The sequence below is a fragment of the Hipposideros armiger genome, unplaced genomic scaffold (assembly GCF_001890085.2).
Source record: "Hipposideros armiger isolate ML-2016 unplaced genomic scaffold, ASM189008v1 scaffold_188, whole genome shotgun sequence".
NCBI classification, from domain to species: Eukaryota; Metazoa; Chordata; class Mammalia; order Chiroptera; family Hipposideridae; genus Hipposideros; species Hipposideros armiger.
In genome coordinates, this window is record NW_017731538.1 from 462,970 (window position 1) to 485,268 (window position 22,299).

The following is a 22,299-nucleotide window of genomic DNA, read 5'->3' on the forward strand; positions in this document are numbered from 1 at the left end:
GGTTGGAAGGGAGGCAGCTGGGGTTGGGAGGAGACAGGTTCTTCCAGTTTGTAAATGATTCTCTGGCAGTCAGGTCTGGCTTGATATCTCTTAACAGTTCACCGTGTTAGACAAGGAGGAGTTGGCAGCTTGGAGAATGGATTTACAAAACTGTTTTTCAAACTGGTGCCTTCCCCAGATATAAACTCTCCTCGTGTGCTGGATGCAGTGTGCATTTCCACATCTACTGAGTGCCTCCCAAGGCCAGGCTCTGCTATCGCATGTGTATCTTGCCCTTCACAGCAACCCTGCAAGGTGCAGGTTATCACCTGTCTCTTACAAAAAAAGACACTGAGGCTCAGAATTTACACAGCTTGTGTGAGGCCAGCGAGGGGCCACGCTGAGCTTTGGACTTGAGCTCTAATAGCCCCAAAGCCTGTGGTTTTTTTCTCTGTACCATCTGCCTATCTTCAGAAAGGACTGCAGGATACCAGTTGAATTCAAATAGCTTTGTATTTGTGAATCAGTTTCTGTGGCCTTTATTCAATCTTGGGCAGGGAAATGGTTCCAAAGATGAAGACTGAGGATGTTAATCCACTCTGAAAAGCAAATTGGTCTTGCTCTCTGTTATGCTGTCTGGGTGGCAAGTCTTGGCTGGGGATGGGAGGTTAAAACACAGCAGGAGGTGGTGTTTATGTGAGTGATGCCCAAGTGAGCATTGAGGACATTAAAGAAGCTGAGAGAGCATCTGTGACTCCATGTTTTATTAGTGCCAGGCCAAGCTCAGAGCCAGTTTTCCAAGTCTGTTGAATTTGTTGAGCTGTGGGGACCAGAGCAGCCACGTAAGTTCTTATGGAGGATGGAGGCCTGACTGAGGAGTAGAACTTGGCTAGGCCAGGAGCAGGAATATGCTACTCTCTCTTCAGCCGAGTATGGTGCCAGGCATGTTGGAAGCTGCCAGGGAAAGAGGAAAGGGAGGGGTCCTATACTATACCCCTCATCCGTCAGCATCTGGGTGTCTGGTGTCTGGAGACCTTGTCTTCCCCCCAGCAGGCTGCTCCTTATAGGCGGTTCCCGGCCAGGCTGCCATATAACATTCATGTGTGAGCTTTTCCCCTTGCTCTCCCAGCTGCTTTCTTCATTGTCTCCTGGCCAGCCCCTTAGATGCCTCCTTCTCCAGTCTGCAATCTGCCAGCTCATCTTCCCAAAGACTTGTCTCAGCTGCTGCTCCATCTCCCACACCCCACAGCCCACTGGAGAAGCTAGGTCCCCTCCACGATCTGCCCTGGATGACCCCCACCCCCACCCTCGCCCCACACCTTGTCATGAGACCTTAATTCCTGACACCTTGAACTTGCTGTCATTCCGCAGCTGTACTGGCTCTTTCCAGAATCACACCTTTGTATGGTGTTCCCTTTGCCTGAAATGTCCATTCCCCAGTCTTCTAATAAAATCCATTGCCTTCCTAAAATTGTAGCATTTTGGCATTTCCCTCTCATGGTGCCTCTGGACTCCTCTAGACTCTACTGTTGGACACTTGCTGTGGGCTTGCATGCACTGTGTTCATATTCTACAAGCGCTTGCCTGTTGTCTTCTAATCAACTCTTTATGGGCATGCCTTCCTCCCTAGGCCCCATCTCTGTATCCCAGCACCTAGGGTGATACATGGCTCTCACTAAGACTCTAGCAATTGTTGCTGAATGAATAAATAAAGGATTACGGGAGAAGATAAACACTGGTCTCTGCTTTTAGCATTATAAAGTCAGTCTGCAGTCCAAATGCATCCATAATAGCATTCCCATCTGGAAAGTAGGAAGTGGCCCAGCCCGAGGGCCTTGTCTCTGTGTTTGCTGACCTCCTCCTGCCTGGTCTGTCTGCGGGAGCTTGATGTGCTGTGTCTTCTTATTTGCAGACCCTCTCAAGTCCCCTGCACCCCCCTCACAGCTGGGCCAGTCCTAGCTCCTCCATGCTTGTCTTCTTGCACTAGCTTTGGATTCTGGGAAAATAGCTAGTGCTTTGGAAAATCAGCTCTAATTTTATTTTTGTTCCTTTGAAACTTAAATGACTTTCTTAAGAAATGCCTGAGGTTAGAGTGGTACAGAGAGAAAGGACGATGGCCAAAACCCAGGCAAGCTATTTTTGTGATGCGAATGAACACCCATCACATTTTTCCTTCCATCACTTGTTCCAAATAGCTCACAGCTTGGGCTTACAAAGCACAGGCTCTTTCTGTACATCAGGAGGAGACCCACGTGTCTTCCTGTCTTTCTCCGTGTCTGATGGAGGCCGATGCTGTGCATTCAGCAGATGCCAGGAATAGAGAGAAGTTTTGAGAAGTTGCTGTCTGTTGTCTGTATGGGGGAAAGACCTGCTCTCTGGCAACCAACAAAAGAAGACTTAAAAATTGATGTCTAACCATAGGTAAGATGGTCATGAAACCCATGGAGGCATGTGTTTGGATTTTTTTGGTCTGTGTACTAATATTATGTGGCCAGGTTACATTATATTAAGGCAACCAATTTGCAGCAAGAGTTCTAGGTTTTTAATGGTGCTAAATCTAGAGTGCTTTCCTGCTTTTTCACTTTTACTGGTTACTATTTCTACAACCATCTGGCTCACAGTAACATTGACCAGGTAATGTTGACCTTTGCCATGATATAGCTTTGGTTCTCTTCATCCAGCGGGAAGAGTGGGGTGCTGGGGAGAAAGACATTGTCAGCAAGGCAGCATTACCAGGTTAGAAGGTATGACTGTACATTCTCTATAGATGGTTTGTGTTTAGTATCATCAAGTCTTATATTCAGTGTCTTAAAGGAATTTTATTTTTACCCCTCAGCACCCATCCCCACCCCGCCCTCAGAGCTCACCTCTGCCTCCACCTACCTTTGCAGGTGTGACGTTTCTCCGGGTACTTCATGGTGTCCACCTCCAGCCTCTCCACACCGCTGCTCCACGCAGCTCCTGAAACATGGGGGAACACGAGGACGAGAAGCAGATCCAGGCTGGGCAGGTCTTCGAGAACTTCGTCCAGGCTTCCACGTGCAAAGGCGCCCTCCAGGCCTTCAACATCCTCACACGACACCTGGACATAGACCCTTTAGACCACAGAAACTTTTATTCCAAGCTCAAGTCCAAGGTGACCACCTGGAAGGCCAAAGCCCTGTGGTACAAGCTGGATAAGCGTGGATCCCACAAAGAATATAAGCGAGGGAAGTCATGTACGAACACCAAGGTAAGGGAACCCCTGTGTGGACGTTTCTTACCCTTCTTGAGAGGGTAGGAAGCTATTGCCATTTTGACATCTTAAGCTTCTTAACAGGTATGGGTGCGTTTGAACGTCCCGCTCAGTTGAAGGTTTTCTTTGTCTGTATGTGCCCAGCTTATCCTGGTTGGGTGTTTCCATTTTAGCACGGTGGCCTCAGCAACTCTTTTGTACCCTCTCCAAGGCAGAGAAAATACCCTCTCCAAGGCTGACGTTATCCTACTTCTGCTGCTACTGCTTCTAGTAGCTACTATTTATTGAGCAACTTCGATGTGCTAGGCACTTTACTACAGACATGGTTTCGTTGAACACCCACGGTCGTCCATAGGGCCATTTTAGAGATATGGAAACTGTAGAGTCAATGTTCCTGCCCAAGATCACATGGTTAGAGGACAACCTTGGTCTGTCTGATTCTAGGGCTTAAGCCCTAAATTCCATGGAGAGGCATAATTAGAGAGTTGTGTTCCTCTGGGAGCAAACATTTTAGAAAGCTCCTCCGGCTTTCATTGGCTAAGAAACAGGTCTTTGGTCCTTACTGCCATTTCCTCCCTTTCTCTTCCTCCTCACACTTCCACATTCTCCACCTCCCCACCCCCTCCCCCCAGAATGCATCGCTCTGCTCAGTATCATCCTTGTAGTTAACCCTCCACAAGCTGATCATGTCCCCCACTGTTTGGCCATAGGCAACATCTGTGACCATGGGGCTGACCAGCACGTCACATCTCTGATATCTCTGCAATGCCCATTGCTGAATGGGCAGCCAGAAGTCAAGACTTCCCTGCTGGGCCTTGGGGGCTGTCAGCCCTGGGCACTGGTCCAGGCTGTATGTTTAGGTTAAAAGTGAGTGTGCTGTATTTAGACCTCACAGAAGATAGCTCAGTCAGAGCCCTTGGAATTCTAGGCGGTGCCAATCCCAGACAAGAGGATTGAACTCTCCATGGCAATCAGGACTGTTGTGTGTTTGTTTTGGTGATGAGGAGCCGTTGAGTCCACCGTGGGATATGGCTGCTTTCCCTTGCCCCCAGGGGAGACAGCTGCCAAGCTCCTCTGAGCCTGGGATGCACAACTGTACAGGGCATGGGAAGAGCATTGCATCAGGATGAAACAGACCAATTGCTTCAGCCCAGGGCATACTAGCCTCCCAGGCAGTACCTGCCCATAACCTGCCAAGCTTCAGCCATACACAGAGGAGACAGAAGTGTTCAAGAAAAAGAGGGGGAGAAAGGAGTGAGATCAGAATCCTAGGTGCCACCCCCGCCCAGCACCACCCTTCCTAGTTGTTGTAAATTCATGCTTCACAGTTCACTGGGCAGCTCTTTAAACTTGAAGGGCGGGGGGATCTTTGAGCTGTAAAAGCATTACCCTTCTCAGTAATTACATAAGGTGGCTTTCTTTTAAATAGGTCCCATAGAAATCAGGTCGCTGGGCTGCAATATGTTTTCTCAGGGAAGGTTTTCAGAGGTCTTGCTAGGAAACGCGTTGCCCCATACACTCAACAGTTCCTACCCGCTGAGAGAACTCTCTTGGCGACCTGAAGACAGACCTTCAGCGGGAGTCAGCCAGCAAAGGGATGGAATGGAGGGCTGACCACCAAGTAAATGTCCTTTCAAAAATCACCTGTCTGGCCAGCCCCTATTTTATGAGGTTTGATGGCTTGAAATAGGAGAGTCGTCACATCCTCTGGTTGGCAGGTCACCATTGATGCCTGAGATACAAAGTGGAAGGGTGAACATCTTTAGTTAGTGATGCTGAGGAAGAGCAACTCTTGCCCAGGAATTTTTACGCCTTTCTTAGGAGAAAGAACAAAGACATTTCAAATGTGTGGTAGCCTATCTCATAAAAACTACCTGGAGAATAGAAAATGCACTTGAAAATACACTCTAAGCATCATCATGACTGTGCTAGGCCACTTTGGCCGCTCAAACTAAGCTAAAGAAAAGAGGGAAATCAGCAATTCATATAAACAGTAATTCGTATAAACATCCTGGTCCAGACTCTCAAAGTCTGACCCATTCCCTCTTCTTCCATCTACCTCTAGAATATTTAGCTCTGTGTTGGTGCTATTCTCCCCTCCTGCAAATAGATTTTCTCTATGTTGTTAGTATCTAGTCCATATCTTTATAGCTCTGTGACCGAAAAGGCTAGAATCTTTCTCTGCCTGCTCGATATTGAAATAAAATCTCAGGGAAGGATCTACTTCTGGGCCAGTTATTGTGGCCAAAATCAATGGAGCTGGCTACTGCTGTCTTTGGCAGCCCTTTCAACATCACATGATTGACAGGAGGGAGGAGCAGGTCCTCAGGGACATGAAGGCGCGAGACAGATAAACAACAGGTGTCCTCTACGGTGACTGTTTGTTTATTTGCGTTCCAGTTATGGCACAGGCCCTCTCCATACCGGCCCTCTCATGTGGATGGTTAGTGCTCAGCTTATACTCTTTGCTGTGAGTCAAGCAAAACAGAGAAAATGGTCCTCCCGCTCTTCCGACGTGAACAGGCACTGTCTTGCTCACACCCCTTATTCAGGTATCCTTCGGTATAGCCATTTACACTGAGCATCAGCCCAACAAGAAATGCCGGGCATAGCATACACGTGGCTGAGCTCTAATGCTACGCCATGGCACACAGGTGTGGCAGGTCCTAGGCACGTAGCCATGCTCCTGATTAGCCACAGGTAGGGTGAGAATGAACAAAGTTCAGCCAGGACTCCCACCTTGCGTTGATGTGGACACACATCGCAGCACCATCTGGAGTGGATCTGAGCTTCAGAATTTCATGAGCATTTATCAGCCGCTACCATGCGCTAAGCACTGTGCTGTTCCCTTCATGCCAGCAGTGTGTGTGTGTGTGTGTGTGTGTGTGTGTGTGTGTGTGATGATGGTGGGTGCAGACTATGACCTCTGTTTGGAGAAGAAGGCTTCTCCTGTTCCAGGTGCCAGAGGATAGGGGAAAGAACTGCAAGGTGATTACAGCGGTGACTTAGATGCCAATTGCATAATCTAACTTGGAGTCATTGTTCATTATTGATTATTATTTATGAGGGTTTGGTCAGGCACTTAATAATTCTTTCCCTGGGCGTGGTCTGTTTGGGTAAGAATGCAGTGAACCAAGGATCAGGCCAAATGAACTCTTTCGAGATGAATATGGGCTCTGTATTAGGGTAGTACCTGGATCATATGCCACATTCAGTTGTGTAACTTTCCTGGGAAAAACAATGTAAAAGAAAATGCAATACATAATTAGGTATGGGAATTACCCGAATCGCAAAATCACAGAGTCTGATCGTTTATTTGATATGTACCTTTAATGCTAGAAGGTACTTGAGAGAATGTTGTGTACAATTCCTGCATTTGATAGGTGACAAACAGGGGCCCAGCAAGCTGAAGCTGTTTAGCTAAAACTAATGGGTGACATTGCCCAGGATTTGGGCTCTATTTACTGGTTTGCTCATATATTCTTTTGTTTATTCATTCATGAGATATTTCCAGTGCCCTACACCTTAGTAGGTGTTTGACAGGGGAGATGGTTTGAAAGGTTAATAAGAAGTAGTTCTTACTTGAACTTTTATAGAAGAGACAGAAATGTCATTATTTCTGTATTTAGTCACTTAACCATTTATGAGTCATATAATTATTGAGCAGCTACTATGTGCCAGGCACTTATCTAGGCATCTATCAGCCACTTAATAGCTCTATGGCCTTCGGCAACTTACTAAAATAAATCTCTGATCCTCAGTAGCATTCTCTGTAAAATGAGGATGATAATGGTATTTCATGGACTTACTGTGAGGATTAAGTAAGTAGAATGCTGCCTGGTACATAGTAAGTGATCAGTAAGTGTTTAGCCATTATTATCAGTAATATCCTAAGTGCTGTGAGAGAGGTGTGTACACGGTTCTGCAGGAGTACGTGTGACTGGGATAGTCCGGGAATGCTTCCTGGAAGAGGAGGTATGATTTCGGGCTTGACAGATGAGTAGGAGTTTGCCTTACATTGCTGAGGAAAGAGCCAGAGGGAACACAGGCAGAGAGATAAAATCTAGGTAGAGTGTGTTCATGAAATGGGACTGAAGGTGCATGTGGGGACATGTGAGAGGGTGAGAGCCAGAGAGAGAGGTGAGTGGATGGCTGGCAGGAGGACACCAGACACAAAGGCTTCCAGGGTCCAACTGTGAAGAGGGGGTCCTGCAGTCAAGCAGAGGAACTGGAGTATGAGCCCCGATTCCCAATCCAGGGTTCATTCCACCACCCTCCCTAGGGTGGCTCAGTGACTATGAGTAATCAGTTTAGGCCAGAAGGCATTTGTGTAGCATTGTCATAAAAACTCGCGTGCAGGAAATGAGTCACGGACTCTTTTGTCACCAGCAGAAATGGGGCTAGCCTGTATAATGAAGACTCTTGTATCAACTTGTGAAAAGGAAATGTCTGTATTTTGTGAGCGTCCAGCAGGGTCACCCCACACCTTTTGCTCCTGAACATGACCCTTGCTCCTTTTTGCCTCTGCAGTGGCTCCTCCGTTGAGGGGTAGCCAAGGCTGCATAGTGCATGTGGCCCAACTCATTACGTGATTTCTGAGCTACAGAGTGAGGCAGGGTGGGAGATTGAGAGGGCTGACGCTGGGAGAGGAAGGCTGCTATCTCCTGGCCTAGATAAGCCTATCTGACATTCCGGACCTCTGAAATCACCCACCACAGCCCCCAAAGCCAGGCTTCGCAGCACTGCCGGGCCATGCCAAGTACCACTTTGCCTAATATGGACAGTTGCAGACAAAACTAGTAGAACAGAAGATAGTCTCTGGGGTGTGAAATTCCATCCCAGTTGAACAAAAAGCTTGGATGAACTTTTCATTTGTCGACTTACCTGACAATGGACTCCTGGCACTGCTACATTAGACATGGTCAAGCCTAGATTATCAATTCAGTTGTGTTAATTACTACATCACAACTTCACATGGAGTGTGGGGGGTTTGCATGAATGTGTGTGTTGGATATTACATATGAGCTTGAGTAAAATCAATTCCTAACAATATTAAACTGAGATGAAAAAAACCTCACTGTTGGCTGTCTTCGTAAGAAGTGGTTAATCTGGGTTCACTGTGGTTCATTTTATAAATACATTTATAAATAAAGACCTCTTTGTCTTTTTAAGAAAATGACTAATTAGTTTTCTTTAGTTAAAAAAGAAATGCATGCTCACGATAGAAAAATAATTCAAGCAGGGCAAGAAAATATACTGTCAACTGTCTTCCACAGGCTCCCAGGTCCCCTTGCGAGAGGCCACTACTGTCCCATTTCCAGCGTATCGTTCCTGGAAGTCTCTATATGTGCGTGCATGCATGCGTGTGTATGTGCACACATGTGTGTATGAGTGCATATGGATGTGTGCATCTCTTTTTAATAGAATTTTTTTTACATATTTGTTGTGTATCTTGCTTTATTTACTCACAAATATATCTTGGAGATTGTTTTATATCAGTACATAAGGCTCTAACCGTTTTATTATTTTCACAGCTTTTTATGGCTTCCCATTTTGCGGCTGGATCGCAAGTTATTTAACTGCTTGGATTGTTTCCAGTCGATTGCCATTTTAAACAGTGCTGCAGTATACTTCCTCACACATGCTTTGTATGCACGTGAAAGCATTGCTACGGGATAGACTGAGAATGTCGGAGTCAAAGGCTATGTGCATGGCAATAACAATATTATAGGTATTGTCAAGGTCTCCTCCCCGGGGGTTCTTCCAGCGGACACTCCCTCAGTAGTGCTGGAGAATGATCGGAGGAGTCCTTCTCTAAGAGGGAACTACCACAGTGGGATATTGGATACTTGGATTTCCTTGACCTTGCTGAGGAATCATTGGGGTGGACACGCTCTGAGTCTTGGAGTCTGGGCTGGGTGGCCTTGAATGGGGCCACTGAGTGAAGAGCAGTCCAGCAGGAATATGGTGGGGATTACTGCCACCCCTGTAACAATTACAGTCACAGCAATGTCATTACTGTGTCCACTCAACATTGCTTCGTGCTTTATAGTTGAAAAAGCATTGTTGCATATACATGGTTTCATTAAGTTCTCTTTGTCAATGAAGGTGAAATGTTCTTTAAAAGAACAACAAATACAAGTGTATCCTATATTCTATCAGCGAATGGGAGCTTTTAGAGCCTGGCCTAGGGAGGATCTTTGAGGGCCCAGTACTGTTTGTACTGAAAAGGGGCCCCTTCCTGGCCTAGCTAAATTGTTCCCTTTATGATTGAGTTTAAGCAAGCATCACCTCCTCCCAGGAGTCCTCCCTGAACTCTTCTCCACTTTTTCCTTCTTTATCCCACCCCCAGTCTAGGTTTGGTGCTGCTCCATGTGGGCTCCCAGACTCTGGTCCTCTCAGATCTCGCACGTCAGCGTCCTGCATTGATTGCTTTTTTTTTTTTTTACTCTTTCACACTCACTGTGAGCAACCTGTGGACAGGGACTATGTCTGGCTCATCCCTGGATCTCAAGCACCCAGCACAGGGCTTGGCACAGGGAAGCTGCTCAGGGACTAGATGAATGAACTCTGCAGCTCAAGAAGCTTCTTCCTGGAGCTGTACAAATGGTGTACTCTGTAATGTAACAGACATCGTTCTTCTTTCCGGAGCTGTGCTGGGTGAGTCCTGGTATTTCCAGGCCTTGAGGGTGGGTTTGCAGAAGCCAGTACCAGCCAATCCCTTTATTGCCTTATTTAAGCATCTGTCCAAGTTCGCATCAGAGCATTGCTCCCTGAGCATCCTTTTCCTGTGGCGTGGGGACCATGACCGCAGCCTTGTCTGGGCTTTGACTAGCATCTGGCTATGTGTGGAGCTTCCAAGGGAGACAGGGAAATTGGCCAATAGGCCTGGGAGGCTGAAGGGCTGGGCCTTCTTTTACTTAGAGGAAAAAAAAGAAAACCCTCTTGCTGTTCCTGGCCCACCCAGGGTTGTACAAGGCCTCAGGGAATCTCTGGCTAAGATTACCCAAATAAATGTGTACTTGGGGCAGGGCAAAAGGAAGCCATGAAGCCGGTTCGTGCTCTGCTTCCCAGACTGGGAGGGATCCCCTGGCTGCCCTCTTTCCTGCTCATCTGAGACGCTTGCTCTGCTTTACTTTTTTTCACGATTAAAAAAAAAAAATATCTTGGAGCGCAGTATATGCCATGGCAGGGAATTTTGTACTTAGTGTTAATATATCTGTTTACCTCCTACTTAGCTGGGTGAGGCTCCAGGCTGAGTTCAGCCTCCGGCCACCGCAGGTCAGGTCCTGGGCGGTTCACGGAGCCCAGCCTTTAGGTCGTTCTCCCCTCTGAATCAGTAAGGCCTGCACTCAGCCGCAAGTACCTGCAACCCGACTTCAGAAACTGCAGCAAATAGGTTATTTTTTATCCAGGTGTCAGGAGAGAGACGGTGGCTGGAGCCTCAGTGGCTATATTCTCTGCAATTCTCTAGGCCAGTGCTGGCCAATAAAAGTATAATGCAAGCCACATACGTAATTTAACATTTTCTAGCAGCTACATTTAAAAAGGGTAAAAAAATGGTGAAATGGATTTTAATAATGTATTTTATTAAACCTAACATATCCACAATACTAGCATTTCAACATGTAGCCAATATAAAAATTATTATTGAGATATTTTATGTTCTTTTGCATTAAGTCTCTGAAATTCTATGTGTGTGTCACTGTCCGCGTCACTGCAGACTAGCCACATTTCAAATGCTCACACAGCCCCGTGTGACTCGTGGATTTTGGATTGTAGTGCAGCTCTAGGCTTTCTCTCATACTTCTTCCCCTCTACAGCGGCCGTTACATCTGCTTCAGGGTCAGCTGGAAGGTAGGGGCTGCACTAGCTGCAAACATTGCCTTATCACGTAGGCAAGGGCGATCCCAGGAACCCCATTAAAATATTAGGACAGGACTTTGAATCTCTCTGGTTTTTGCTGATTCCCCAGCACCTAGGATCAAGTCTGATGCACAGTAGGTATTCGCCTCAGGTTGAGCTCTTCAAAAGCAGATGCTTAGAAGGTATTTGTAGCGTAAAATGTTCACTGGCAATCCATACCCGTGAAAGGAACTGGGGAGGAAGCCGGACTGGGCTGAAGAAGAACTCAGACTGTGTTCAAGAGAACCAGATGCCGGCAGGTTCAGCAGCTGGATCTTTTCCTACCTGGCCTTTCAGCAAATGAGTTGTTGTTAAGAGATCAAGTAGGAGACCTCACAGACCTCAGGTGATGTAGGGCGGTCCGCCATGAGCTAGCAGCTCTCTACAGAATATGTTTAACATATATGTACACCAAGGAAAATATTATACTACCTAACATATGTAGTTAAAGAAGTGTGTGCTTAAGGGGAGTGAGTTGTAAATATAATACTTTTTACATGTGTTCTTTGATGCATGATATATAAAATTATATTACATAAGAACTACTCAGCTTAAACTTCTTATGCAGCTTCTTGGAAAGAAAAACCAAATGTGTTCTCATTTCAGAGCCTTCAGCTATATGTAACATATTCTACTGCCCCCTGTCATACCCCATATGCCCTCTTAGGTGCTATAAGAGATATAAATGCAGGGTAACAAGCTGTCACCAAAGATTTGTCCATGGGAATGCAGCAGGCAGTGGCAATATTTTTATTCTCGGGTCCTCTCTCCAGGGAAAGCTGTCTAAATCTGAGAAACGTACCTGGGACAATTCCTTTAAGTCCAAATCTGCAAAACAAGTCAAGGAAGTTTCCTTTACCCTTTTACCTGAAGAGCTGGCACACCAACACTTACTACACAGCTGTTTATTGCTCTCTCTACCTTTAAAGTGAACTCTTCCATTTACTCTTCTTTTTTTTTTTTTGCATTCCTAATGTTTTTTTATTGTGGTAAAATATGTATACAACATAAAATTTGCTATTTTTAGTGTATAATTCAGTGACATTAATTACATTCACAGTGTAGTGCAATCATCATCATTTTCTATTTGCAAAGTTTTTCATTGCCCGAAACAGAACCTTCGTACCCTTAAGCAATACTTCCCTCTCCTCTCCTCTCCCCAGCACCTGGTAACTTCTAATCTACTTTCTGTTTCTATACATTTTCCTATTCTAGATATTTCATAAGTGGAATCACTCAGCAAGATCTTTTGAAGATTCATCCATGTGGCAGCATGTATCAGAACATAATTCCTTTCTTTTTTCAATGTTAATAATATATTTTATTTAACCCAACAAATTAAAAAATATTATTATTTCAATGTGCAATCACTATAAAAGTTATTAATAGAATATTTTACATTTTGTACTAGGCCTTCGAAATCTGGTCTGTATTTTACTCTATTAGCACATCTTACTTTGGATGCTAAACTTTAATCAGAAATATTTAATCTGTGTTTAGGTTTCATAAACTTTACAGTTGAAAAAGTAGATTTGCATATCCAGGTTATTCCAATCAGACTTAAAAGTTTTCCAATAACTGAATCAAGTGTGATATATTTTTTTTAATTATGGTAAAACATACATAACATAAAATTTAGCATTTTAACTGTTTTTAAGTATACAGTTCAGAGGCATTAAGTACATTCACAGTCATGCAATCATCACACCATCCATCTTTCAAACTTTTTTCATCAACCCAAACTGAAACTTCTCAAACTGTACCCATTAAACAATAATTCCCCACTCTCCCCCTCCCCCCAGTCCCTGGCAATCACCCTTCTACCCTCTGTCTCTATGGAATTTGACTACTCTAGGTACCTTATATAAGTGGAATCAGACACTATTTGTGTTTCTGTGATTGACTTCTCACTTAGCATAATGCCCTCAAGGTTGTGGCATGTATCAGAATCTCCTTCCTCTTAAGGCTGAATAATACTCCATCATATGTCTATACCACATTCTGTTTATCCATTCATCTGTTGAGAGACACGGGTTATTTCCACCTTTTGGCTATTGTGAATAATGCTGCTATGACCACTATCAACAGTATCATTTCGGGTTCCTCTTTTTAATTGTTTTGGGTATATACCTAAGAGTAGAATTGCTGGGTCATATGGTAATTCTGTGTCTGACTCTTTGAGGAACCACCATGCTGTTTCCACTTACTCTTATTTTTCAAATTGCCAGCCCTGCATTAAATTTTTCACAATTATTCATTCATTCAAAAAATCATTTTGAAAGTCTACTATGTGCCAGGCATCAGGAATACAGAAGTAAAGAAAACAGACAAAATCCCTGCCCTCTTGGAGTTTACATTCTTCTCAGTGAGAGACAGACAATAAACAAATGTGTGTGGCCTGAGTGTGTGAGCGTGGGTGCTCGCGCATGGGTGCGTGATGGTGGTGTTGGTATGTGTTAGGAAGAAAATAAAGCAAGGTGAGGGAGACATGGGTGCCCCCCGTAGAGGTGGATCACTGTTTTATATTGCATGTGCCGGGAAGGCTTCTATGAGATGGGGACATTGAGCAGAGACCTAGAGAAAATGAAAACCTGAGCATGTGACTCTTGGAAGGAAGAGATTTCTAGACAAAGGAAACAGCAGCGGGCACAGATGCTGACAAGTGAGTGTACTCAGTGGGTTCTTGAAACAGCAAGGAGCCTGATGTGGCTGGAAGGAGCCAGGCCAGGGTGGAAAGAGACTGGTCTAGGAAGGGAGTAGGGGCCCAGGTCTGTGGGCCTTGGAGCCATTGGAAGGACTTTTACTCTGAATGAGATGTAAACTCACAGGAGACTTTTAAGCTGAGAGTCCCGTGATCTGACTTCCTCATGGAAGGCATTACGAAATCTCAGAGGTGAAAACAGTAAAGGTAAACCCAAGTCTCTCCCCTGTATGAATAACAACCGTCTCAGGCCCCGAAGGAATTTATTGCTTCCTGTGCTGGTCATGAATTAGAGGAGCTGCTCGCTGTTACCCCATAGACCAGCAGATGAGGTACATCCAGGCTGAAACCAGCCTTGCTGTCCAGGTTACGGCAGACCTGGACATTCTGGCTTAGTCTTCTCAGAGGGAGAAAATCCCCTCGAATGTCCACAGCACGTAACACTACTCAAGAAGGAGTATTTTTCATCAATTTACTCCTTCACGCACTCATTTAGTGACTGCTATCTCAGTGCCACTTCTCTGGGCTGGGCACCAGACAGAAGGATGAAGGCAGCAGAGAAGACCCCTGCACTCCTGGAGCTGTCCTCCTGTCTAGTTGGGGGACAACAGAAACACACAAAGACACTTTTGTCATGTCATCCTAAGAAGGACATTGTGTGATGGATGTTGTGATGGGGAGAACGGGAGGAGAGATGTCAATTCCAGACTTCTAGATCTCCAAGTGAGAAGCAGCCAGCCTGCCAAGACTGGTTGTTCACGGGGGACAGTGAGCGCAAAGGCCATGAGGTGGGGACGCCAGGGCTCGTGGCCAGTTGGCAGAAGCAGCCAGGCAGCCAAGAGGGGACAGGAGTGAAGTGAGCAAGGCGGGGAGTGGTGTGAGATGGGGGTGGGGGTGGGGGAAGGCAGGAGGCAGATCCCTGGAGCGCCTTTTATGTAGTCCATTTCAGTAAGTGTGGGTTTTATTCCAAGAACTCACTTTGAATACCAGCTCCATGGCTCACTGAATAAGTGGTGTGACTGTGCCTCTTGGAACCCCTGTTTCTTCATCTATGATATGGAACTAATAATAATAATAAACAACAACAACAACAGTTCCTATCTCATAGGGCTGGGGTGAAGGTTATATGCACAAAGCTCATAAAGCATTTCAAGTCCTGGTAACGGTTAATGCCCTGCTCCTTGAAACTTTCCTATTGGATTTGTGACACGTCTTTTTTGGACCCACATTTTAAAGCTGTCTTCACACTCTTTCTCCTTTTCCATAGGACATATTTAGTGTTCCCCAAGGGCTTTTCTCTGAGTCCTTTTGCTTCTGTTGGGTGTGCTTCCTGAGAGAAATCTCAGCTACACTCAGCTGTCACTCCCCTCGCCCCCACGAAGATGCCTCGCTACCTTCATATCTCTGGCCTTTACCTCCTTCTTGCACCCATTTACCTCACGTAGGTACCTTACGGATACCTTCAGGATAGCCTTCGGGCACCTTTGAACCACATCCACCATCTTCTCTCTGAAACCTGCTTCTCTCCTCTGTTTCTGCAAGTCCTGAAGGCTCAGAACCCTTCAGTCATCCAGGACGCCCGTCTGCTCTCCACCCCCACATCTAATCAGCTGTCGGGCCCTGCTGCACCTTCCTGTGCCCGTTTATTCATCTTCATCCCCTTCTCTCCATTCCCACTCCCCCCATTTTGGTGGAGGCCGTGAGCTCTTACCTAAGCGATTCCAGTTGCCAGCCTCTGAGGTCTCAGAGCTTTCCCTCCCTCCCCCTTCATCCTCCCTCCCCAGCCCAGCTGCCGACCCTGCGGAATCATCCTTTCAAGCACAGATCAGATGGTGGCTCTTTGCTTCAATTCCTGGCTCCCCAGCACTGTGCTAAGTGACAGCTCCACCTCCAGCCTGGCCTGGTGCCCCTCCTGAACTGCCCGTCTCCTACCTCGCCACCCCTGTGTTCCACAACTCCCTTCTCACCTGCCCTGTACTCGCCACACTCCCCGCTTTGCTCTCAGCCCCTTCTCCTCACTGCATCTGGCCAGCGTCTCCATACTGCCAGTGTCCAGCCTACTGAAAACCTTCCCCGCAGAGGCCCTCAACCGTTGTGGCCCCAGCAGCCCTTCCCAGGGCCACACCTAGGATTTGCCCCCAGCCAGAACTGCCCCACCTAAACTCTCATTTGGAATGCTCATCTCTGACCACAACTCTAAGCTGCTGCTCCTGTCACTGTGTCACTCTCATCCAACCTGCTGCCCACCTAGGTTTTCATCCTTGGCCAGCTCCTCCCTTCTCTCCCCATCCATCAGCCCAGCCGCCCCTTGCCTCCATTCCCTTACCCAGCCTGAAGCCTGTGGTCTGTCTGTGCAGGCATCTTTAGCAGCTTCCCGAGGTCTGACTCTGTGCTGTCCTCGAGGGCTGCCTGGCGCTGCTGGAGAAAGAAGCAGAGCTCCACAGGATGGTCTCAGGACCAAGTTATGATGGCTCAATGCTGAGCATCTTAGTGCTGCCGGGACAGCCTTCTTAAAAAGGCCAGCCTGTTTTCTGTCTAAGTGGTTTCCATCCGCTATCTCCCTCTGTACGCTCCCGTCCTGTCCCTTTAAGTAGCTATCCTACGTCTCATGAAAACCAGTTATCATCAGCTCTGTTTCTTCTTCCCTTCTTGACCAAATTCCTGGGGAACATCATCTCTGTTCTCCTTGCTCCCATGGCTTCATCCCCCTCTTGTTCTCAGCCCACTGTAACCTGGCTTTATTCCCACTGCACCAGTAGAAACGCTTTTTTCAGGCTCACTGGGGGTCTTGGAGTGAGCCCAGACCATGACTACCTCTGCATCCTCGTCCTTGTGGTCTCTTTCAGACACTGGACATGGGAAGTCGCCATCTCCTTGAAATTACTCTCCTTGGAGAGGCGCCTAGGGGTAGCCATGAGCCGTGGTCTCTGAAGGAGGGGAGAATGTGGGTCATGCTCCTTTGCAAGGAATTGTAAACCTGAAGATTAACACGTTCAAACTCTCCCAGTGTTTTCATATTTTTCTTGGCAAAAAGGTTCTCCATAAAGAGCACGTCCTTGGCCTTCCTGCTGATACTGCTGAATGCGGCGACAGGTGTGGGTGGCATGGATTTATGATCCCTTCTAGTGCATTAGGAGCCTCTGGTATTTCTTCCTCTCAGATTTACTCTGGGGCTCCGGATCACACTGAATGAGGTCCTAAGAATTGAGCGATCCATCACAGTGGTATAAAGCTTTTCTGCTTACAAGCAGTTTTGCATTCAGTATCTGATTTGATTTTCACCATAACTCTGTGAGGTCAAAGGCTGACATTGTCATCCCCACTTTACAGATGAGGAGACAGAGGCTTAACTGGGATAAAATTTCAGGCAATAATTTCAGGAATTTCAGGGGATGAGTGGAAAAATGCAAGAATGCTTAAAACCAGGGGTCCCAGACTTTAGCGCCCACGCCAGTGACCTTTGTTAGAGGTTCTTTAGTGTAGATAGTGACTCTCAGAGAGATCTGAAGTCCATTGTACCTCGAACCACACCATGTCTTCAACACTTAGTATTGGGTCTTAAGGATCCAGGGGGCTCAGACATTATTCTTGCCTTTATTGTCAAAAGAAATGCTGCCTGAAATATTTAAGGTGGACAACAGCGTTACTTTGTATTTATGAACTGAAAAATGAGAACTTCAGTTTTGGCTGTTTGCTTATTAGAGGCGCTCAGTTAATATCCTGGTACCGTGAACCTTCTGATGGATGTAGTTGTTGGCAATTTGGGGTGAAGGATGGCATTCGCAGGCTTGTATCAGCTTCAGCATCTCATTTGTTTTGTTTACATAGATTTAAAATAGGGAGTTTCAAGTAAAATAGTTGTTAACAGCTTGCTTTGCAATCTCTCCAATTATAATAATCCAGGAACTCAAATGTGTACTAGGTAAATGCATCTAACTTTAAGATTCAGCTTTGAAACCGAAATTTTCAAATCTGTCAATTGCACGTCGTATTACTCACTTCAAAGAGTTGTCATAGGTTCGCTTATTAGGGAACCTCCAACATTATAAGCGTTCGGTAAATGGTAACTTACTATTTTACCCTAGAGGTTTAAGGGAAGGGTCGACAACTGTACCCCATGCTGGAGATTCAAATGGCAATGCTGGTATGGTATGTTTTTGTGTTTTTGTTTTTTTTTGTTTTTAATGGTGGTTGCATCCCTTTTTTTCCTGTTTCTTTTTTTTTAATAGCAGTTTCAAGTTCCCAGCAAAATTGAGGGGAAAGTACAGAGATTTCCCCTATGCTATTGCCCCACACATGTAGCCTCCCCCTTGTCAACATCCCCACCAGAGTACATTTATTACAATTGATGAACCTACACTGACACATTATAATCACCCACAGTCCATAGTTTACATGAGGGTTCCTTCTTGGCGTTGTACATTCCATGGGATTGGACAAATGTATAATGCAATGTATCCATCACTATGGTCTCACACAGAGTATTTTCTGTGCCCTAAAAAGCCTCTCTGCTCTGCCTATTCATCCCTCCCCCTGCCCCAATCCCTGGCAACCATTTTTTTTACTTTCTCTATAGTTTTTTGACATCCTTTTCCAGAATGTCTTATTTATAGTTGGAATCGTATAGTAGGTAGTCTTTTCAGTTTGGCTTCTTTCACATAGTAATAATATGCATTTAAGTTTCCTCACTGTCTTTTCATGAATTAGTAGCTCATGTCTCTGAATAATCAGAGAAAGGGCTGAATAAGCTTCCATTGTCTGGATGTACCACAGTTTGTTTATTCATTCTCTTACTGACGGCCATTTTGGTTGCTTCCAAGTTTTGGCAGTTACAAGTAAAGCTGTTATAAATATCCCTGTGCAGGTTCTTGTGTGGACATAAGTTTTCAAATTCTTTAGGTAAATACCAAGGAGCCTGATTGCTGGATCATATGGTGAGAATATGATCAGATTTGTAAGAAACCACCAAACTGTCTTCCAGTGTGGCTGTACCATTTTGCATGCCCACCAGCAATGAGTGAGAGTTCCTGTTGCGCCACAATCTTGCCAGCATTTGGTAGTGTCAGGGTTCCAGATTTTGGCCATTCTCACAGGCCTGTACTGGTATCTTGTTGTTGTTTTCATTTGCATTTGCTTGATGACATATGATGGGAGCATCGTTTCATGTGCTTATTTTCCATCTGTAGTGTTAAGAGGTTTTTTAATCTTTAGGAGGCTGTGAACTTGGATGTGGGGGGAAAAAAATCTTTATTTTCACTAACCTCTAAAATGTAGCATTTCCCCCAGTCATGAATGGAGGCAGCCTGTGGCTTTGTCACCAATAGAAATCACAGATATTTTCATGTATCTTTGCAGGTTGTTATAGGTATCTCAATCTCTAGTTTACACTTATCACTACTCAGAAATTATGTACGGTATCAGACCTGCAACCAGATCGTATTCAATATATCACTATGTATATGGACTATGTTAACATTTTGTTTTATGTGTTTAAAGATATTCTTCTGAGAAGGTATTCATAGACTTCACTGGGTTTCCAAAGTGACCCATGGCATAGAAATGGTTAAGCATCCCTGGTCTAATGAAATGGCTACGAACAAGGGGTCAAGAGCTGCCAGGGCCTGTCTGTGTGAGGCAGTGGGGCATGCTGGGAAGAACCTGGGAGGGGCCTGGGTCAAATCTCTGCTGTTCCACTTACTACAATAGTTTGTGACCCTGGGCCAATCACATTAGTGGCTTGAGTCCCCATTTCCTCATGTGTCAAGCAGCAGAATTCAAGCATACCTTACTGGCTTAAAAGATCATTCCTCGCATGTAGGAAGTCCTCAAAACCAAATTCCGCTCTCCCTTCCTCCCTACTCTGTTGCGTCTCCTCTTGTGTGATATGAGAGGTTTTGTAGACGGCCTCTCTAAGGTCTCTCTTAAGTATGTTGTATCCTGTGTCTTTTAATTAAGGCCAAGCCAGACAGTCCATTGCTGTTCCAGTCAGGGCTGGTGTCTTCATGCCCACAGGGCTGCCAGTCCTCTTTCCTGGAGCAGCAGTGAGAACCAGAGGCTCTTAGACCTTTCCTGGACTTTCCTCCGTCCACCTTGACTTTCCCTGGCTCACCTCCAGGCTGAGCTCATGGGTTGGGAATGCGTAGGCCGATCTCCTGATCCCTGGAGTGCCTGTGAGAGGGCCTGTGGTGGAACATGTTCTTAGAACAGTCCCTACACTCTGCGCCTGGAACAGCTGATAGCAGACCTGGGAAACCCATTAATCATTGTCCTCGGTGGCCCTGCAGACCCATGTCCACTCTCCCTGCTTCTCCATCTGTTGTTTCATGCTGACTGTTCTTAGGCGGAAAAAAATGGAGCCTATTGTTGTCTTGGTGAGAAGGTGCTAAAGTGACGGAATGCTTCTTTGTACAGGAAGTTCGGAGTGGGGGTGGGGGAAGTGGCTTGATGCCATCATGAAACCATATCCTGCTCCTTTCTTGTTTTTTTTAATTAAGCCCTGAATCAAAAAAGGCTTTGTGGTCACTGGGTCCAGATGACATATATTATGGTTTTGTTTTTCAGTTGTTTAACTGTCCAGTTGTTTAACATGATCCTTGGAACCATGTTTTATTTCAACTCAATTTGTAGAGTAGATGAAAATATATGGTGTGCCCGGCTGATCGCTGCACTATTTGTTAAAATGATGGCTAGAGTCTCAGCCTGATAGGCGCCCATTTGGAGTATAGCAGTGGAGGAAAATTGTCCATACTCTGCATGTCTTCCTCCCTGTCCCAGCCCAGAGTCTCCACTCCAGCTCCGAGCCCAGAACTAACTACCTGTGCTCTGCATAGGCCTTTGAGAATGTGGAGTGGGAGAAAGAAAATGTTTCTGAGACTAAGGTGAGGCAAGAGGGGTTGATGGTGTGTCTTGTGTCTTCAATATCACTGGTAGGATGCTGGCTGGGGAGTGTTGAGGTGAGAGGGAGCTTTTTGACCCAGGATGTAGGAGAGTTAGGTGTTCCAAGGGTTCTACTGAGATAGACTCACCTCAAGGCTCTCACTTTTTTATGCCAAGAAGTGGGATAGTGGTGTGGGTATGGAGCTGTGCCTGCGAGCATGGTTTTTGGGGTCAGCCCAACCTGGGTTTGCATCTCACTGATGCTGTGTGACCTTTGACATGTAACTTAACCTCTCTGTGCCTCAATTTTCTCAATTGTAAAATGGGGAAGATAATGGTACCCAACTAATTGGATGATTGTGAGACCTGTATAAATTAATATATGTGAAGCACTTAGAGCAGTGCCTGACCCACCTTGGTCCTTATTACCGTTTGTCAGGGGAAGAAGAATCTGGACCATGGGGGTCTTTATCCCTTGGCTGCCCCCTGCCCTGTGAGCTGCTCCTTGTTCGCCTTCTCCCTAGTTGCCAAGTACGAGTGTCTGTGTCCCAGAGGGGGCTCCCTCACAGGCCCTAACCACGTGGCACACCTACCAACCGAGGCTGCAGAGCTGGTGCTCAGCTGCTTCTCTGAAATTCTAGCCCAGGAGAGATAAGGGCCAGTCTCCAGTCTGTCTGTGGGACACCTCGCTCCTGAGTGTCCTGCCCCATCGTCTGTCCCAGAGACTGTCTGACATTTGGGTTTTGTGATGAAATTGTCTAGGATCTCAAAGAGGTTTCACAAATACATTCCAGACGTTGTATTAAGCCAAGCCCACTCCTGGGCCTTCCTGTTTTTGTGCTGACACAAGAATGAGCTTGGGAGAATGATTTAGGGATCCCTCACCTCAGTCTGTCAGGGGATGGGGATTGGGTGGAGTTTAATTTGGGGCCTAATAACAACAGTGGTACCTAACCCATACTGGGCCCGATAGTCTAATTCCCCGCTAAGCCTCAGCGGTTGGTGAGGTTATCTCATCACTCAGCCTCTAGATGCTCAGACTCTCTCCAGTTAGCTGGGCCTTCTGAACCTTTCTGTCTTCTGAGCTTTACATGGCTTCATGTGGCCGAGAAAGTTATAAAAAGGCTGATGGCCAAGGGAAGGACTCCTTATCTGCCTCCCTCAAGATTCTTCCTGCTTGTATGACATGTTCGGAAAAGGCTGAGAGCAATGATTAACTTTTATTCAACAGGATCATAATGGCAACATTTTAGATGCTGGAGATACAGCAGTGAGCACTCAGTAAATAGTGGTTCTTATTACTATTGTTTAGTGCTGGAGGGAACAGTGAGGAAATATTTACACTTGACTAGTTCCAGAGCGCTTCCCCACACTGATCTTCCTTGCCCATGTCCTTTCCTTTTGTTCGAAGCCTCTCCTGTTTCCTTCCAGTCCAAATGACAGAGTCTGGCCATCCCCTGCTATGTAGCCCGGGGCTGGATTGGAGCCTCCTGGCAGCTCTCCAATGTGTGTCGATATTACTGGTGCCATTCCATGGATGAGCAAACTGAGGCTGGAGGAGAACGGGGCCTGACTGTGCTGCTCAACTCTCCCAGGGGAGGCA

General features: G+C 46.0%; 1 protein-coding gene across 3 annotated transcripts in view; it reads left to right on the forward strand.

Annotated features, from left to right (window-relative positions):
* LOC109388272 (protein-methionine sulfoxide oxidase MICAL2-like) overlaps positions 1 to 22,299 on the forward strand; it is a 99,505-nt gene that overhangs the window by 46,089 nt on the left and 31,117 nt on the right. For 2 of the 3 annotated variants that reach the window (XM_019652860.1, XM_019652861.1), the window contains one exon: positions 2,871 to 3,211. In XM_019652860.1, the coding sequence (XP_019508405.1) occupies positions 2,948 to 3,211 (264 nt within the window). In that variant the 5' untranslated portion in view covers positions 2,871 to 2,947. Of the gene's footprint in view, positions 1 to 2,298; positions 2,401 to 2,870; positions 3,212 to 22,299 lie in introns of those variants that run through there. The other variant, XM_019652862.1, reaches the window with a different exon arrangement.